This window comes from Ornithorhynchus anatinus, chromosome 2, assembly GCF_004115215.2.
Source record: "Ornithorhynchus anatinus isolate Pmale09 chromosome 2, mOrnAna1.pri.v4, whole genome shotgun sequence".
Lineage (NCBI taxonomy): Eukaryota > Metazoa > Chordata > Mammalia > Monotremata > Ornithorhynchidae > Ornithorhynchus > Ornithorhynchus anatinus.
Genome location: NC_041729.1, coordinates 89,036,649 through 89,056,903, shown reverse-complemented (window position 1 = coordinate 89,056,903; position 20,255 = coordinate 89,036,649). Strand labels below are relative to the sequence as shown.

Genomic DNA, 20,255 nt, shown 5'->3' with positions numbered 1-20,255 from the left:
AAACACTAGTTTCCAATTTTCTTGTGCCCCTAGCTCCATAATCTTGGTGGCAGGCAGTTCACTGCTATTCACGTCTCACATTCAATCAATTGCTAAAGCCTGTAGCCCCTTGGGTCCCACGTGGGACCTGATTATCTCATATCTACCCCAATGTTTAGTATAGTCCTTGGCAAGTAGTAAGTACTTAACAAATACTATTGTTATTATTATTAGTAGAAGTAATAATAGTAGTCTAACCTGTGTTATTGGGAGACCTTGAACTTGCGTGGCGGCTGCTGGATGGAGAGGCAGGGGTGAATCTGGGAATTATGGAGGAAGCTTTAGGGAGGACCAAGGATCGAATATGACTCTGCCCCTTCTCTTCCGTGTGACCTCGGATGAGTCACTTATCTTCTCGGCACCTGTTACCTCATCTGTAAAATGGGGATGAATACTATGAACCCCATATGCAACATGGACTATGTCCACGCTGATTAGCTTGTAACTACCCCAGTGCTTAGTACAGCGCCTAGAACATAATAAGCACTTAAATACCATTAAAAAAAATATAGCATTTGTTAAGTACTCATTTGGTGCCATGAATTGTACCAAGCACTGCGGGAGATACAAAATGATCAGTTCAGGCAGTCCCCACCCAACATAGGGTCACAGTCTAGGAAAGCAGAATAGCCTAGGGCTAGAACACAGGCCTGAGATTCAGAAGGACTTGCCACTTATCCGTTGTGTAACCTTGGGCAAGTCACTTCACTTCTTTGTGCCTCAGTTACCTCGGCTGTAAAATGAAGATTAAGACTGTGAGGCTCATGTGGTACACGGACTGCGTACAACCTGATTACCTTGTATTTACCCCAGCTCTAAATACAGTGCCTGGCACATAGTAAGAGCTTAACAAATACCATAGAAAAACCAGAAGTAGGAGGTAAAACAGGCAATTAATCACCACTTCCCACATGAGATAACAGAGGCACAGAGAAGTTAAGGGACTTGCCCAAAGTCACAGGGCAAGATTAGAACTCAGGTCCTCTGACTCCAAATTCTATGCACTTTCAAATAGGCCACACTCCACACACATGGCACTGGACACTGTACTGCAACACAAGTTTCCTTAATGGGAGATTTTTGCAGGAAGTCATCCCTGCTTTAGAACGTGGCTAGCAGGACTGGACCCTTGCTAATCTTTTCACTTAGAACCCATTAGTTTATCAGCCTAAACTAAAATATACTATGTCCAAATCCTCTCTCGACCAGAAATCAGATACACATCTCAGTCAAACGACTGGGAAAGCTAGCTGTAGGCAAATGGCAGGGGGAAGATACAGAATATACCCTGAATTTAATTCCATCCAAAACTAGATGATGACTCATGAGTTTAAATTAAACAAGGACAATTCAGCCTCACTGAAACACAGTAGAAAGAGGAGAGTGTTTCCAAGGTAGCAGCAGCCTGTAAATCACACACAGATGGATGCATTCATCATTTTCCCTCCTCAAGAGCTTGGAACAAATAGTGTGGAACCACTGAGAAATGAGATTTATGAGTGGCTATGACCACCAGTCCTTAGGCCATCTGCTGCAAAGGCTGGAATATCATGCTCTGAGAAATAGTGTGATAAATGTTTACTCTGTGATTGCAAGCTCTGGTCACAACTATTTTACTGTTGCCTAATCAGTGGTATTTATTGAGGACTTATTGTGTGCAGGGCACTGTACTATGCATTAGAGAGGGTGCAATGTAACAGAATTGGTAGACTCTTCCCTGCCCACAAGGAGCTTGCAGTCTAGAAGGAATCAATCAATTGTATTTATTAAGAACTTACAAAGTGCAGAGCACTGTACTGTTTGGGAAAGGAAAGTACAAAAGAATTAGCAGCACAAGGAAGGATTTTGAAGCAGCGTGGCTAGCGGACAGAGCACAGACCTTGAAATCAGAAGAAGCCGGGGTCTAATCCCGGCTCCGCCACTTGTCTGCTGTGTAACCCTGGGCAAAGTCACTTCACTTTTCTGTGCTTCATTTACCTCATCTGTAAAACGGGGATTAAGACTGTGAGCCCTGTGTGCGACAGGGCCTGTGTCCAACCTTATTAATTTATATCTTACCCCTGTGCTTAGTACAATGCCCGACACATATTTTGGGCAAAACCAAAAATGAGGCAGGGTGGACTCTCCTACCAGGGATGAGGGGATGGGAGAGGAGAAATGGTTGAGAGATGTTCAGTTTAATGTTTTAAAATTTGGAATTCACTGGCTTGGTGCTCTAATGGGATGATAGAGTTAATCTCAGGGTTGGGGGTAGGGGGAGGTGTGTATCTCTCTCTCTCTCTCTCTCCAAATTTTGGACTTGAGGTCAGGAAGGAAATGCCCTGAAAAATTTTCAAGATCAGTGTTAAAGTTTAGAGTCATCAGTTTATCAATGCCTTTTTAGGATAGTGTAAAGGAGACTATAACCAATTTTAGCTGGATTCCTCAAAAAACCTTCCAGTCTATATTTACAGCTAATACAGCTAAAGAGCATCGACTGTCACTTTTTAATGCAATGTTTTATTCCAAAGTATCAAGGAAAAATTACTTAGGAAAGACAGTTGAAATTGCTAGGTTGTAAATAAACCTATCCTATTATTTGTGATCGGTTTGACCTAAGGGGAAGTTGCAAAATTTCATAACATTAAAGTTAAGCAGTTTGAAAAACGTTTCAAGAGTCACCAAACTCTAGAGAGAACTGTGGCAACAAGACACCCAGTAGTAAAAGTATTTCAAACACACTTTATTTTGAAACCCGTGCTCTGCCAATTTAAAGAAAAAGACATGTTTAGATCAGATCTTTTTTTTAATAGGACATCTATGTACATGGACAACTTTAAAAGAAACCAGGAAAAGAGAACCCAAATCATTCTTACTGTTCCACAGCTATTTCTAAAATACACCAGATTAACAAATACCATTATGACACAGTGAAATTTTTTTTTCATTTCTAATAGATGAAATATTCCTTGCTGAATTTCAGTAATTAACCAATCCCCTTAATGCAAAATACACACCCTGTAGCATTTGATAGTCAAAGTTTCAAATATTCTTCATATAAAAATCATTCTTTCCCTCAGAGTGCCTTTTCTGGACTTTCTGCAAAGTTGTTTATCAGTGGCATTTCAGGCACAACAAAATCAGTAGTTAATTTTTACTGTTAAGAGCATTGTCTATAAAGGAAAAAAGTGCAAAGTCTTACTTTACAGTCATGCTCAGTAGCAGCAAAAGTGAAGTGTGTGGAGTGAAAACTGGATGAAAAAAAAACAGGTGGCAGAAAGTCAAGCTGGTAGCCCGTAGTAAAAGCATACCTCATCTGAGAACTGCACAATAAACACAGAAAATATTCCATCTGCTCTGAAACGAGCAAAACCAAGTTCTTCTTTTATTCTGAAAGAAAACTCAAAACCAGATTTCCCACATGTAGCTTCACGATCCAATAAGGCAGAGACAACCCCTTTGTCACTGAGGACAGCAGCAATTTACGGGACTTAGAGAACTTGATGTTGTCAAAGGTCTCTTACGGTACTCCGAGAAGCAACCCAAAAAGTCAAATTTTCAATGCCGTTTTCCATGGTGTTCTTATTTTATTGAATTCGCTTTCCTTAAAGGGACAAACTTCATAAATACACTGTAAAAGAACTTTGCAGGATTTTTTTTCCTTCTTCATGAAAAAATAACGCTTTTCATTTTTCACATCTTCTAACCTTTCGTTTTTTTTTAAAGAAAGATGCAAGAAGAAAGCAATGATGTTTGAATTTACAGAATGTCCAAGTATGAGTTACATTTTTGAGACCCTGATACAGAAGCCTGTTTATTTGGCTGTATAAATAAGATTCTTTGCAATAATATTTAAACCAGTAGACTCAAAAGGAACACCTCAAATAGCCCTACCTGTAGGGTGATGAGGTATATAGTTTTTCAAGTATTAGATGTGTAAAAGGTAAGGTTTTTTTTTCCTTTCGCCAATTTTAGATTATAGCTTTCAAAGCAAAATACACATCTTAAAAAAAAATCATGCTTTTTAACCCCCTAATTGCCTGTTTCTTTTCAAAACCCAATGCCTTTCAATGTTAAGAATGCCGAAAATATTGACTTGCTAAGTAGGAGCCCATTAGAAAAAGCCATTTTAAAGCAGCACAGATGAAGCATGAATTCTTTTCTATTGGTGAAAACTATTATAAAAGGAATCCAGTCTATCCCCAATATTTCTGCAGTTGGTTTTAATAGAGTCTTTTCAAAAAAGATGTTTGAGAATTTTTTAGAAAACTGGTGAGGGGAAAACAAACAACTACTCCTTCATAGCAGAGAAGGAATCCATCAGCGATAGAAATGCTGTCCAAATTTCACCTTTGGTTCACCAGAAGAAACGGTCAGATAACTTCTAGATTAGGAAACAAGAGAGGGAACAGATTATTGTGGAGAATAAACAGATTATTGTGGCATTTACTCAAACGTTGATTTTAAGAGCTCGTATTTTCATGCTGTCTGTCCCTCCAACCGATACTGATTGTCAAAGGCTCTAGACTGACAGCAGGGAAGCAGCACCCACCTTTAGACTTTAAGCTTGTTACAGGTAGACAGTGTGTCTGATAATTCTGTTGTATTGTACTCTAAGTGCTTAGTTCAGTGCTCTGCACGTAATAGTGTTCAATAAATACCATCGATTAATTGACCGATTCAACCTGTGGCTTCAATTTCCCAGTTCCCAATCCATCTGACCCGCATGTGGCCCCCCGATTCGTGTTCCCCCGGGAAAGATAACTGGGAACTCCAGTGCCACCAGTTGTTGATGGGCACTGGACTCGTTTTCCAAGATCACGTTATCCCTCTCCCTGGAGGATGCTCCGAGATGGATTAGATCAGTGGTCTCAATCCCTATAAAAATTTTTTTCTCATAGTGAAAAATTAGCAGAAACCCCCAGGATCACCCATGCTATCTCTCTGGCTGGAGGTCTTTTTGGGTCTCACAATCTCTATTTTTTTTTGCCTTGTGTGTGGGTGTTTGAGTGTCTCCGCTACTGTGGCAACACGCAAGCAACACTGATTCTGACTCAGTGCTGCCTGGAGAAGGAGTAAGCAGAGGAGTTACAGTGCTATTCCACCTCATGATCTAGTGGAGAGAGCACGTCCCTGCTGGTGAGGAGTTGGGTTTTAGTCTCAGCTCTATTGCTGGCTTTGCTCTGTGGCCTTGGACAAGTCATTGAGTCTCTTTGTGCCTCAGTTTTCTCATTTTTCTCTTCCTGTTTCACAGGGATGTTGTAACAATACAAGATCACGCATGTTGAAAGTGCTTTGGAAAAATAACAGCCCTATAAAAATTCAAGAAAGTTTGAATAGTAATGTTAAAGCCTCCAATAATATTAATAAGAGTTTGGGATGTCTCTTTTCACTTTCCAAAGGACCAGTGGGACATTCTGGGGCAGACGTTTTTAGAATTCCTTCACATAAGGAATGGTAGATATGCATGATGGCTTAAAAGCAAGCTGCAGAAGAGGGTGTTGAATTAAATATATACGGTCTTGGAACCCATATATTGTATATATTCACTTGTCAGCTGTGTGACTGTGGGCAAGTCACTTCACTTCTCTGTTCCTCAGTTACCTCATCTGGAAAATGGGGATTAACTGTGAGCCTCACGTAGGACAACCTGATCACCTTGTATCTACCCCAGTGCTTAGAACAGTGCTCTGCACATAGTAAGCGCTTAACAAATACCAACATTATTATATATTACTGTATATTTTAATGGTGTATATGTATAATATATGTATACTACATGGTGCATGTGTATAATATGTAAACATATATTGTATATATTAATTGTATATATTATTGTATATATTAATGGTGTCTATGGTGTATGTGTGTATATATACACACACACCCACATACACATATATATTTGTGGCATTTGTTAAGCATTTACTATGTGTCAAGCACTGTGATAAATACAAGATAATCAGGTTGGACACAGTCATTGTTCCACATAAGACTCTCTGTCTAAGTCAGAGGAAGGAGGATTCAATCTCCATTTTACAGAAGCTGTAACTGAGGCACAGAGAAGTTAACTGACTTGCCCCAGATCACACAACAGATAAGTGACAATGACAATAAAAAATCATTTCAGCAGCTTGCTGAAAACTCTGAGCTGTCTCCACTCTCTTTACAGTGACCTGAGGGGACACCAGGCACACACTGTAAAGTAATCCTGTGGGGCAAACAGGTCAGTGGAAGCAATCACGAGCTGAAGGTGATGATTCTGAAATGAGCTAACTCATCATGGGCATTAAATCTACTTCTGACAATGGATAATGCAGTAAAATGGCCAAGACAGACTTACCTGCAGTTTGTTGTGTTTGAACACTATCTACCTGAGGCAATGACCCTAAAGTTCCCTTATCCTCAAAGGCTAAAATTGGAGTCAGAGGGATTTCTGGGCTTCCGTCGCTGTTTGTGGCATCTAATCTGTTTGCTTTAGAGCCAATGGGCAAATCGATCATTTCTTCAAAAGAATCATTCTGCGAAGACACTCCATTTTCAGTTGGCTGTTTTTCAGCATTGCTGAAAATTTAAGAAAATGAGAGGGGTTAACATTAATACGAATGTGGCCCCGAGGACATTTTCTCAGTCGATTGCATTTATCGAGCACCTACTGTGTGCAGAGCACTGTACTAAGACTTGGGAGTGTACAATATAACAATAAACAGACACATTCTCTTTAAGGCGTCTGGTGTACTCCCTCAAAACGTAATGACCATCTTTCAGAATTGAAAAAACTGATAAAGCTACTGCTCTCTGCAGAAAAAAGTCAATTCTATTAGACTTATCAATCCATCAGTGGTATTTATTGAGCACTTAATGTGTGGAGAGTACAATACAACGGAGTTAGCACACGTTTTCTGCTCCTAAGGAGTTTACAGTCTAGAGGGGGAGACAGATATTAATATAAATTACAGATATGCACATGAGTGGTTTGGAGCTGAAGACGAGGTAAATACCAAGGGCTTAAAAGGTACAGATCCAAGGGCATAGGTGACATAGAAGGGAGAGGGAGTTGGGGAAATGAGGGTTTAGTGGGGGAAGGTCTCTTGGAAAAGATGTGATGTTAATAAGGCTTTGTAGGTGGGGAGGTGTCAGATAGGAAGGGGGAGGGAGTTTGCAGCCAGAGGGAGGACATGTGCAAGGGGTCAGAGGTGAGATACATGAGATCGGTGAGTAGGTTGGCATTGGATGACTGAAGCACGTGGGCTCGTTCGTAGTACGAAATCAGCAAGGTAAGATCGGAGGGGGAAAGCTGATTGAGGGAAGCCACTGCACCGGGCACCAAAGTAAGCACTGGAGTAGACACAATCAAATCAGGTTGGACCCAGTCCATGTCCCACATAGCCTCGCAGTCTTAATCACCATTTTATATTGAGGTAACTGAGGCACCGAGAAGTTAAGTGATGTGTCCAAGGTCATATAGCAAACAAATGGCAGATTAAGAGAAGCAGCATGGCCTAGTGGGGAGAGCAGAGGCCTGGGAGTCAGAAGGTCATGCGTTCTAACACCAGATCCGTCCCTTGTCTGCTGTGTGACCTTGGGCAAGTCACTTCACTTCTCTGTGCCTCCGTTCCCTCATCTGGAAAATGGGGATTAAGATTGTGAGCCCTATGTGGGGCAGGAACTGTGTACAACCCAATTACCTTGTAGCTACCCCAGTTCTTAGAACAGTGCCTGGCACATAGTAAGTACTTAACAAATACCATAATTATTATTAGAACTCAGGTCCTCTGACTCCCAGATTTGCTTGATTAGATTTAAAGGTGTGGGCAAGAGAGCCAGCAGTGACATAAGCATAAGGACGATTCAGAAGAAGGATTCAAACTCCATTTTACAGCTGATGTAACCTGAGGCACAGAAAAGTTAAGTGCCCCAGGTCCCACAACAAACGACAACGACAATAAAAAATCATTTCAACAGTTTGCAGAAAACTCTGTTCTGTCTCCACTCTCTCTAAAAGTGACAGAAGACAGAAGACTCTAAACCTGAGACAAAGATGGCTGGACCTGCTGAGAGACTGAGAGAAACATTGTAAGGTATGGAGTAGGGGAGTCATGGTAGCTTAAGTGCCTGGTGAGAAAAATAATTTGTGGCAGCATTTTGGCAGAGAAAAAAATGAAGAGGAGACGTCCAGGGTAGAGAAACTGACAGTTCAGGAAGACGAGCAGAGACGTAGCTACAGAAAATGGAAGGACAAGGAGAATTTTGCAGATAGGTAGTGGATGAAATGGTAGGATTTGGTGAATATTTGAAAGTGAGGAATGGGAAGAGTCAAAAGAGACTCCAGGATCCTGAGTCTGGGCAGTGGAAAAAATGGGATGTTGCCCATGGGAAGTGGGAAAGAAACTCAGTGATCCCATTATTACACGATAGCAAGCTCTATGGGCCATTAGATCAGAAAGGTTGGTGGAGGTAGAGGACTGAGTGGCCAGAGAGAAGTGAAATGTGGCCTAGTGAAGCAGAATGAGCTAGTGGGAAGAGCACGGGCCTGAGAGTCAGAGGAGTTGGATTCTAATCCCTGCTCGGTCACTTGTCTGCTGTGTGACCTTGGGCAAGTCACTCGACTTCTCTGTGCCCGTTACCTCATCTGTAAAATGGGGATTAAGACTGTGATCCCCAGGTGGATCATGGACTGTGTCCATCCTGATTTATTTGTATCTAACCCAGCGCTTTGTACAGTGTCTGGCACACAGTGAGTGCTTCGTGGCTCAGTTGGAGGAGCCTGGGCTTCGGAGTCAGAGGTCATGAGTTCGACTCCCGGCTCTGCCACTTGTCAGCTGTGTGACTCTGGGCAAGTCACTTCACTTCTCTGTGCCTCAGTTACCTCATCTGTAAAATGGGGATTAATGGGGAGCCTCACGTGGGACAACCTGATTACCCTGTATCTACCCCAGCGCTTAGAACTGTGCTCTGTACATAGTAAGCGCTTAACAAATACCAACATTATTATTAACAAATATTAAAAAGTGTAGAAAGAGAAATATAATTTTATTCCTCTATTTAAGTACTTTTTCCTACCTACAAGCTATAATTAGTCTGTTTTCCCTTTTAGATTGTAAACCCCCTTATAGGGCTCAGAGTCTTAATCCCCATTTCACAGGTGAGGTTACTGAGGCACAGAGAAGTGAAGTGTCTTGCTCAAGGTCACACAGCAGACAAGTGGAGGAGATGGGATTAGAATGGAGGTCCGGTGACTCCCAAGCCTGTGCTCTTTCCACTCCGCCACGCTGCTCAACAGATACTACTGATGGACCGATTTGGTGTGTGCACCATAGAGATGGAAACAAGTCCTTTGGAATGAAATAGCAAACTCAGGGACAGATATAAATCTAGAGAGAAGAGATGGTCACTGGGGACTTGATATGGAGGAGGAACTATCAAATGAAGAGTGATCAGAAATGTCTACATCGCCTCTATATATTCTCTCTCAGGGCTTGATACAGTGTTCTCCACAAAGGGAGCGCTTAGTAAATGTGCAAGTGCATGGGCAACGCAGAAGGAAGGGGGAATAGTCAATTATTTCAAAACTATAAAATGCACTTACTCACAAGGGAATATATAGCATCCTTTTAAATGTATATATGTCTTAGGTTCTAAGGCTCAATTAAAGGACAATTTAGCCCACTTATTCATTCACTTTCAAATCAATCCATTTCCCTAATATGCTCCATTTCTCTCTTTTTGTCTTCAGTAAGAACTGGGGTCTTGAAACACTTTTGATCCTGGGACATTTGATCATTCATCTTTCCTACCAGCATTGAACATCTTATAAGTATTGTGTCTGATGCTGGGTGACAGCAATAGGAAGTATACATTTTAGTCCCCAAATCAAGGTGCGTTTAAGGCTGAGATGTAATTAGCACTTAATAGCTGCCTTAGATAATGATAAAATGGCTTTATGTAGTTTATACAACATGACTGAGTGCTCAATGCCATTAATAATAATTCTCCCAGCGGGGACAATCTTGTCAGCTTTGCAGGAGGCTAATAATTGCCAAGACAGGGAGAGATATTGCCGTACAAAAATTCATCTTCCAATTAGTGCCAATCTCAGGACAGAACGGTGTATGGGGAAACCTGTTTGCTTGTGGATTATGGAAGACAAATGTCTGTCAACCGAAATGTATATACGGTTAGAAAATAATGGAAGATTCTTAGGTCTCCAGTGCTCAGTGCTCCAGAACTTAGAACAGTGCTTGGCACTTAGTAAGCGCTTAAAAAATAACATTATCATTTTTATTATTACTATAATTCTGGCAGTGGCTGTTGAGAACGGGAGCTTGCAATGTCACACTACGGTTTTCTGAGCAGCGATCCAAGAACCAACGGCCAGCCAGGGCCAGAACTGAGGAACTACTGGGCCGACATTCCCTGTCACATTAGGCAGAGACTAAAGGTCTTCAAGCAATTCCAGTGATAATAATAATAATAATGTTGGCATTTGTTAAGCGCTTACTATGTGCCGAGCACTGTTCTAAGCGCTGGGTTAGACACAGGGGAATCGGGTTGTCCCTCGTGGGGCTCACAGTCTTAATCCCCATTTTACAGATGAGGGAACCGAAGCACAGAGAAGTGAAGTGACTTGCCCACAGTCACACAGCTGACAAGTGGCAGAGCCGGGATTCGAACCCATGACCTCTGACTCCAAAGCCCGTGCTCTTTCCACTGCGCCACGCTGCTGTGCTGCATCTTGGGGGCATTTAACAAATCCTCTGAGGATGGGGTTACAATCATCTGTATTAATGAGCAATTACTATGTTCAGATCACTGCACTAAGCGCTTGGGAGAGCAGACTTTAGCAGAGTTGGTAGTCACCTTCCCTGCGAGCTTATTATTTACTGAGTGCTTTAGTGTGTGCAGAGCACTTTACTAAGCACTTGGGAGAGTACAGTACAACAGAGTGAGCAGCCAGGTTCCCTGCCCACAAAGAGCTTACAGTCTGGAGGACGGTGTCCACTAGGATACGGTCTCTATCCACTAGGCCACGTACTCTACCAAAGGCTTAGACACTTTTTCCTCTAATAGCAATGATAATGTTGGTATTCGTTAAGCGCTTACTATGTGCCGAGCACTGTTCTAAGCACTGGGGTAGATATGGGGCAATCAGGTTGTCCCACGTGAAGTTCACAGTCTTAATCCCCATTTTACAGATGAGGGAACTGAGGCACCGAGAAGTTAAGTGACTTGCCCAAAGTCACGAAGCTGAAAGGTGGCAGAGCTGGGATTAGAACCCATGACCTCTGACTCTTCAGCCCATGCTCTTTCCACCGAGCCATGTAAGCTCATTGTGGGCAGAGAGCGTGTCCACCAACTCTCATGTCATTATACTGTACCCTCCCATGCGCTTAGTACAGTGCTCTGCACACCGTAAGCGCTCAACAAATTCAATTAATTGTAAGCTTGTTGTGGGCAGGGAATGTGTCTATTGTTATATTGTACTTTTTCAAGTGCTTAGTACGGTACTTTGCCCGCAGTAATTACTCAATAAATATGATTGAATGAATTACTTCATTTTACCATCTGTCTCCCTCTTTAGAATGTAAACTCCATATAGGCAAGGAACGTATCTACAAATTCTGTTGTACTGTACTCTCCCAGCACTTAGAACAGTGCTCTCAGCATGGCATAGTGGCTAGAACCCGGGTCTGGGAGCCAGAAGGTCATGGGTTCTAATTCCGACTCTGCCGCTTGGCTGCTGTGTGACCTTGGGTAAGTCACTTCACTTCTCTGGGCCTCAGTTCCCTTATCTGTAAAATGGAGATTGGGTCTGCAAGTCAGGGACTGTATACAACATGATTTGTTTGTACCCACCCCAGCGCGTAGTACAGTCCCTAGTAAGTAGTACTTACAGTACATAGTACGTGCTTAACAAATACCATAAATTTTCTTTTAGACTGTGAGCCCGTTGTTGGGTAGGGATTGTCTCTATCTGTTCCCGAATTGTACATTCCAAGTGCTCAGTCCAGTGCTCTGCACACAGCAAGCGCTCAATAAATATGACTGAATAGTTAAGCACTCGGTAAATACCACTGATTGAGTGATTGAGGCAGAGTCTTTATTAGGACTATATAAGTTAACAGTTGTGGCATTGGTTCAGTGCTTACTATTTGCCAACCACTGTATTAAGTGCTGGGGTAGATACAAGATAATTAGGTGTCACAGGGGGCAGTGAATAAGTAGAAGGGAGAATAGGTATTGGATCCCCATTTTATGGATGAGGAAACTGAGGCACTGAGAAGTTAAGTGACTTTCCCAAGGTCACACAGCACACTAGAGGTGGAGCTGGGAGTAGAATCCAGGCCCTCTGACTTCCAGGCCTGTACACTTTCCACCAGTCCATGCTGTGTCCCCCTAGGTTTTCTTTTAAGCTTCATACTGGAGAGAGAACCTTGTCACCTGTGACAAAAACCTTGCTTCCTGTGACAAACTAGCTGTGACTAATAATAATTAATAATAATTTTGGTATTTGTTAAGCGCTTACTATGTGCCGAGCACTGTTCTAAGCGCTGGGGGAGATACAGGGTAATGAGGTTGTCCCACGTGAGGCTCACCGTCTTCATCCCCATTTCACAGATGAGGGAACTGAGGCACAGAGAAGTGAAGTGACCTGCCCACAGTCACCCAGCTGACAAGTGGCAGAGCCGGGATTTGAACTCATGACCTCTGACTCCCTAGCCCGTGCTCGGGTTCTACTCCCAGCTCCACCACTAGTGTGCTGTGTGACCTTGGGAAAGTCACTTAACTTCTCAGTGCCTCAGTTTCCTCATCCATAAAATGGGGATCCAATACCTATTCTCCCTTCTACTGGCCCCTGTGACACCTAATTATCTTGTATCTACCCCAGCACGTAATACAGTGGTTGACACATAGGAAGCACTTAACAAATGCCACAATTGTTAACGTATATAGTCCTAATAAAGACTCTGCCTCACTCAATCAGTGGTATTTAGCGAGTGCTTAACTATTCATTCAGTCATATTTACCGAGCGCTTACCGTGTGCAGAGCACTGGACTGAGCACTTGGAATCCCAGGGGGTTCCAATTCCTCTACTCACCCATCCTTGGATCCTGTCAGCTGATGCGCAATGGCCACTTGAGGGCTGGCTCCTGGCTCTCCATTCTTGGAAGAGTCTGTTCCACAAGGAGGTGAAGATACGCCTAGAGATTTCCAGGGAGATAATGAAGGGGGTTACTTGTGATTCAGAACAACTGCACAGCATCGATGTACCCATATCCGTGACTCCCTTCAACACATCTCCGGGTCCACTTAATCGGCCGTTCACCCAACTGGAGATAACCGCACCTAATGCCAAAACCATGGTACCGTAGTTGATGGTGACTTCAATAGAGACTCCAGTAAAGCCCGACTCAGATGTACAACCGAAATTTCCACTTTTAGTTTTAAAGCAACGAGAAACAAAGCCGTGGAGAAGAATGACTCTGATTTCAGGCAGAGTTGCTCAAAGCCCTGCATGTAATAAGCTGCCCATTAAGCAGGGTTGATTTCTTGTTTACTCTTTGCTGATAACTTCTGTTAACTTTGCTGTGTTGTAATTAAACAGAAACAATAACCACAAATCAAATTTGTCAACTTATAGCTTTTTAAACACCAACTTCAGGCAGTCAGTGATGTTTATTCAGTGCCTGCTGTGTATGCATAACACTGTACTAAGTGCTTGGGAGAGTTTAATACATTAGGGGTGGTAGAGCCCATCCCTGCCACAAGGAGCTTACATTCTAGAGGAATATAACAAAAATACATATTAATCACAGGAAAGAAGCAATTGTTAATTTGTTAATGAATAAAAAAGCCGATTCCGGTCTGTGTGAGAGGAGTGCTACTGTTGAGGATAATATCCCATCCCAAGGTTTTACCTGGGATGTAAAAACAGAATTTTGGCAAGGTTTTCCAACAGATGGAGTCTGTCTAGACACGGCGTAATACGATGTCGGAAGCAACGGTCAAGTGCATTCACGTGGCAATACTACAATGTGAGTTTTCCTTAACTTGGAGAAGCCGCATGGCCTGGGAGTCAGAAGAACCTGGGTTCTAATCCTGACTCTGACACTTGTCTGTTGTGGAACTTGGACAAGTCACTTAACTTCTCTGGGCCTCAGTTACCTCATCTGCAAAATGGGGATGAAGAGTGTGAGCCCTATATGGTCGGGGACCGTGATCAAACCGATCACCTTTTATCTACCCCAGCACTTAGAACAATGCCTGGCACATAACAAATACTATTAAAATAAAAAAAAACAAAAAAGCAAAAAAACCCTCAGGAATGTACAAGAACTCAACCCCTCAAGTCGCAGAAATGGGTGTTTTGTGTCTACTGTATGGCACACCGCAATACCTGTTCCTCCAGGAATATTTCCCTTCGAGATATCTCCATTCCTCTGATCATGCACTTTCTACAAAAAAGAGGTTGTTTTTAGTAAATGCAAAGAATAACTGAAATCACATAGCAGAATCAGGCCACTCTTTGGAGGGGATGCCGACAATACCTTATCCGCGGCTTCGGTTCGCCTCGTCCTTTTCATAATCTCCTCAAGTCGCTACAAGGAAAGCGGAGTTGTACAAAAAGGTCAGTTTTTGATATGTTCCCAGTCCACTTTAGAGATAACACAAATCCTTGAGTCTCAAAAACCTCTCAAAGCCGCTTGCTGAAAATAACCCAGGCACTCAGAGTGGAGGCTCACAGAGCGAATTTCACCACCACTAGAGTTCTGTTCTTGACTCCTGGTCCCCTCTGCTTAAGAGGAGACTTGGAGAAGCTGGGAAGGATTCAGAGAAGAGTCACCAAGTTAAAGTGTTGGAAAATAAGAAGAAAGTTTAAAGGATTTTGCGGCCTGGAGGAAAGAAAGCAAGAGAGGCAACCTAGTAATGGTTTTCAAAGCAGTAAAGGGCCACTACACGAAGATGTTGGCCAGTCTGTCTTCCCCGACCTTATAGGCAGAATAAGACGACAGGGTCGAGGTTGCAGCACTAGAGAGTAAGTAAGGTAAGGCACAAGTTGGCTGACCAAATCCATTAGCTTGGGATACGTGCAGAGGGAAGTACAAGTTGACCTCTTGAGATTCCTTCCAGTCCGAGGATCCTGCAAATTCAGAAACTAGAACAAGAGACGCGCAAGCTCTACCCATCACAGTTACCTTCTTCCTTTCTAGACGTTCCTGTTCTTCTCTCTGGAAATGCTTTTCACGTTCTTGCCTAACTTTCTCCGCTTCTTCACGCATGCGAGCTTCTTCCTCTCTCTACAGAATACAGAATGGGATCTGTTTACTACAGACAACTGTAGGGGATGTTTCCTCTAATTTTCCAAAAGAACATGATTTCAGAGCCTGTGTCAAGGGCAGCTCAATAGACAAAAAAAACATGCTTCAGTGCTGCATCCCCCCTTATATTTCCATCCTTATCACTGATGGCGGTATTCAACACACGTCCAGGGAATTCACCCTGCAACAAACCTAGGGATGGTTCCCCGCCACCCTCCACGGAAAAAACACAAAGTGAGGTAGGGCTTCCTTGTTTTTCAGCAGGGGAGAATAACCTGTTTCCTTTTGTTTCCTCTCTGATTCTAAAGCTTCAACTACCCAGTTCTATCTGATGGCTCCCAAACCTACCTTGCTAACTTATCTTTCCTCCTTTTCTGCAATCTAGAATTCCTACCATCTCCAGGACATCTCTACTTGGATGTCCCCCTAGCAGCTCAAATTCAATATGTCCCAAACTGAACTCTACATTTTCCCTACCGAATATCTCCTCCACTTAACTTTTCTTCCTATAGCTGCAAACACTAACACTTTTATTAACACTAGCACTTGCATGGCTCAGTGGAAAGAGCACGGGTTGGGTCAGGGGTTCAAATCCCAGCTCTGCCGTTTACCAGCTGTGTGACTTTGGGCAAGTCACTTAACTTCTCTATGCCTCAGTTCCCTCATCTGTTGGAGAAGCAGCGTGGCTCCATGGAAAGAGCATGGGCTTTGGAGTCAGGGCTCATGAGTTCGAATCCCAGCTCTGCCACTGGTTGGCTGACTGTGGGCAAGTCACTTAACTTCTCTGTGCCTCAGTTCCCTCATCTGTAAAATGGGGATTAAGACTGTGAGCCCCACGTGGGACAACCTGATTCCCCTATGTCTACCCCAGTGCTTAGAACAGTGCTCGGCACATAGTAAGCGCTGAACAAATACCAACATTATTATTACCTCATCTGTAAAATGGGCATTAAGACTGTGAGCCCCATGTGGGATAACCTGATCACCTTGTATCCTCTCCAGTGCTTAGAACAGTGCTTTGCACATAGTAAGCACTTAACAAATGCCATCAATTATTATTATTAACTATCCTCCTTGCCTCTCAAGTCCACCACCTTGGCATTATCCTTGACTTCCCCCTCGCTTCCAAATCCTGCTTGTTTTTCCTCCAGAACATTTCCAGGATTTGCCACTAACTTTCCATTCAAACTACTACTACACTGGTTCATGTGTCTGTCATATCTCTCTTGGACTACTGAATCAGTCTCCTTTTTGGTCTCTTTCCCTCCAGTTTCTCCATTCTCCAGTCCATACTTCACTCCACTCCTGGCTATTTTTCTACAATGTCATTCCACACATGCTCCCCCACTCTGAGGAAACCTCAACATCAAGCAAAAACTCAGCGTTAGGGCCATCACCTTTCTCCCTCCTCCTCATCCACTCTTTTCCTACTTCACCTCAGGTCAGACTCTTTGTTCCTCTTAGCTAACCTACGTGCTGTCCCTCATTCTTATTTTTTCAGCTTCCAACCTGTTGCTCATAACCCTTCTGTCTGGCTTCGCACTCTGTCTTCCTTCAAATCCTCAGCCCACTACATTCCCCATCTCCAAAGCCCATATGAACTCATCTCTCTCAGGGGGTCTTCCCCAATTATTTTTTCTGCTTTTATCCCCTCCTCCCCACCACACACGTACTCTAGTCCTTATTCAGTAGCTCTAGGGCAACTACACACTTAGCTCACAACTGTATCTTATTATTTAAGCACTTATTATGTAAGCACTAACCTATGTATGTAACCCCTTGTCCACCTAATAATCATTTTAGAATCTAGTTACCCTGTTAGATTTCTAGCTCCCCTAGGGCAAGGATCTTGTCTACTCATCCACTGTATTCTCCCAAGTGTCTGCTACAACACTCTCCACCTAAGGCACTCACTCTTTCCTTGGATTGATAGACTCTCATTGAGCTACAGCCCATGTTTCTCCAAGGCTGAGGAAGGGAGAGGAGGATGAGGTGGATTAAGCATCACATACAAAGCAGATGGACATACTGATTCTTAAGGGGAAGACTCTCCCCAGAGACAATGTACAGGAATGAAAAATTCAACAAATAGTGGCAATACCTTGTATGTAAGTTAAAGAAATAATTGAATAATAAGAGTGCTCACTATATGCCAGGCACAGTACTAAGTGCTGGAGTAGATAAAAGATACACAGTCACCATCCCACATGGGGCTCAGAGTCTAAAAAAATCTAACAGCAAACATGAATTTTACTTTTTGCCAGCCCTTCTGCCCACACAAGTCACACTGGTAGTAAAGGGAATTTTCTTCCGTCATGACCTGTTGTTTGGTTCCCTTCCAGCCGTATGGTTCGATGGCTTGAGGAAGGGCTGGGGTGCTCACCTGTTTCTGAATTCGTTCCAACTCTTCCCTCTCCCTCTGTTCTCTCTCTTCCGCTTGCTGACGCAGCTGCTCTTCTTTTTCCCGGGCCTGCTGTTGCTCTCTTTCCTTCCTTTCGGCCTCCAGCCGGCGGGATTCCTCTTCTCGGCGAGCCCTCTCCTCGGCCACCTTCTGGGCCAATTCTTCCTTCTTTTGCCTAGGATGGTGTTACACGGGAGGTGGTTTCAAATACCATCAGTATTATTTAGGGCAGCTGGACTGGGGGGCAGAGCACAAATCACTGGGCCGGGAGGGAGAGGTTGGGAGGAGGGGCTGCCACTTCAACATCCCCCAGTTTGGGATCATGTCAGACGACCTGCTAGACGGACTAAGATCAGCCTCCCACCTTGGTGTCCTGTGGGAGGAGACTCGAAAGGCCGAGAGCTGTAAATACACCTCTGCGGTTGAGGGCCTGAGGCCTCTGTTGCTAATAACAATAATAATTGTGTTATCTGTTAAGCATTTACTATGTACCAATTATTGTATGAAGCCTTGGGATAGATAAAAGATAATTAGCTTGGACACAGTCCCAGTCCCACAAGGGGGTCAGAGTTTAATTCCCATTTTACATATGAAAAAATTGAAGCACGGAGAAGTTAAGTGACTTGCCCAAGGTCACACAGCTGTCAAGCGGCAGAGCCAGCATAAGAACCCAGATCCCCTGACATCCAGGGATGTGCTCTTTCCACCAGATGAGGCTGCTTCTCCCACTGCTCATCGGAAAGCTTGGATCCTCTGAGCAGAGGGCAAAGTGGTGATGAATACGTCCACGGCTGACGGGAAATGCGTGAGTTGGCATTTTGATTACCTCACCTCACTAGATCAAAGTCTGAGTGGAGGATTGTCTGGAAGGAAGAGTGGTCAAGTGAAGACCTATTTTGAGAGGTACTGAATGAACAGGTTGACTCAGCTGAGGAATACTCTTGAAGGCTCTTTTCATCCTTTGAAACGCCTCTAGGTCTTTTACACAAGACCAAAAGTCGTCAAAACTCACCCCTTAATTTAACTTTATGCTAGAGCTCCCCAAGTAGACCTGTGAGCACACTCCCCTCCACACCCCTCTTACCTCTCAAGTTCTTCTTTCTCCTTCCTTTCCCGCTCCTCTCTCTCTCGCTGCTCCCGAGCCAGCCGCCTATTCTCGGCCAAAATTCGGGTGGCCTCTTCTGCATCGGTGGTCCCTGCTGAGGTCTTGGTGGAAGTAGGTGAGGGTGTTGATCCCAGTGGGGCTGAAGCCGGGGCAAGAGCAGCTGGTCAAACAGGCACAGGGTCACACCAACGGAAAACAAAGCTCAAGACAGAGCCAACAAACAAAATATAGCACCCGCATCTAAGGCTATACTCAATCTCTTGAAAGACAGTGGAAAATGAAAATCCTGATTCCTCAAGGTTTCTCTGTAAACTGTTCTAATATTCGGGCCACAGAGATTGAAAGAGCACTCTCGTAAACTGGGCACCAAAGAAAAAAGATATCTGTGTTCATCTAAGCTCTCAGATTCAAGGAATCTCCTAAACCATTTCTATTTACCAGTCATCGTCTGTACAGTTGTTGATCCCAATTTACATGCAACAAAACTGAAGCCTAAGGAAAGTGGTTTGGGCAAGAACACATAAAGCTAATGACAGGGAGGTGAAATAGTCTGGGAAAGCAGCTATGGGAGAAGCAGCATGGTTTAGCGGAAAGAGTCCGGGATTGGGAGACAGAGGGCATGGGTTCTAATCCCCCTTCTGCCACTTGTCAGCTGTGTGACTTTGGGCAAGTCACTTTACTTCTCCGGGCCTCAGTCCCCTCATCTGTAAAATAGGGATGAAGTCTGTGAGCCCTACGTGGGACACCCTAATTACCTTGTACTACCCCAGCGCTTAGAACAGTGCTTTGCACATAGTAAGTGCTTAACAAATGTCATTATTATCCTTGTTTAAAATCTTTGGGACACCTCCATGCCCACCATTGTGAAACTCCTAAAAGAATGTGGAAGCAATAGTCTTAGAAATTGGTGCCTAAAACTTTGACTAAGAGCCACCCATTACATGAGTTTCCTCGATCAGTGGCATTATCGGCAGTATTTCATCCCTGGCTACTGTGGATAACATATTGTATTAGGCCTAAGGCCTAATTTAGGCAACATGAATCTTCAGGCTGGAGACGCTTTTCTGGATTTTTACTACAATAATTATGGCATTTCTTAAATGCTTACTAAGTGATAAGAATCGGGGTAGGTACAATGTTACAAGATTGGACACAGTCCCTGGTGCATCCAGAGCTCAAAAATCTATTTTATGTCCATCTTTCAGATGAGGAAACTGAGGGCCACAGTGATAAAATGACTCGCCCAAGTAGGCCACGCTGGGGTTTGACTCAAACCCTAGTCTCCTGACTTGCAGTCTTGTGTCATGCTCTTTCCACTAGGCCACACCGCCTCCAAGTGTCATTGTCACTGTCACGAAATGAGAGTGAGGCCCCAAGCGCTTAGTACAGTGCTTTGCACACAGTAAGCAC

General features: G+C 43.5%; 1 protein-coding gene across 6 annotated transcripts in view; it reads right to left on the bottom strand.

Moving 5' to 3' along the window:
• Positions 1-2,740: 2,740 nt before the first annotated feature.
• MAP7 (microtubule associated protein 7) overlaps positions 2,741-20,255 on the bottom strand; it is a 168,956-nt gene continuing 151,441 nt past the window's right edge. For 5 of the 6 annotated variants that reach the window (XM_029058581.2, XM_029058584.2, XM_029058583.2 and 2 more), the window contains 8 exons: positions 18,825-19,005; positions 17,723-17,915; positions 15,217-15,318; positions 14,569-14,619; positions 14,418-14,475; positions 13,119-13,221; positions 6,362-6,582; positions 2,741-4,402 (listed from right to left, as the gene is read on the bottom strand). In XM_029058581.2, coding sequence (XP_028914414.1) covers positions 4,392-4,402; positions 6,362-6,582; positions 13,119-13,221; positions 14,418-14,475; positions 14,569-14,619; positions 15,217-15,318; positions 17,723-17,915; positions 18,825-19,005 — 920 coding nt within the window. In that variant the 3' untranslated portion in view covers positions 2,741-4,391. The remainder of the gene's footprint in view (positions 4,403-6,361; positions 6,583-13,118; positions 13,222-14,417; positions 14,476-14,568; positions 14,620-15,216; positions 15,319-17,722; positions 17,916-18,824; positions 19,006-20,255) is intronic. The other variant, XM_029058582.2, reaches the window with a different exon arrangement.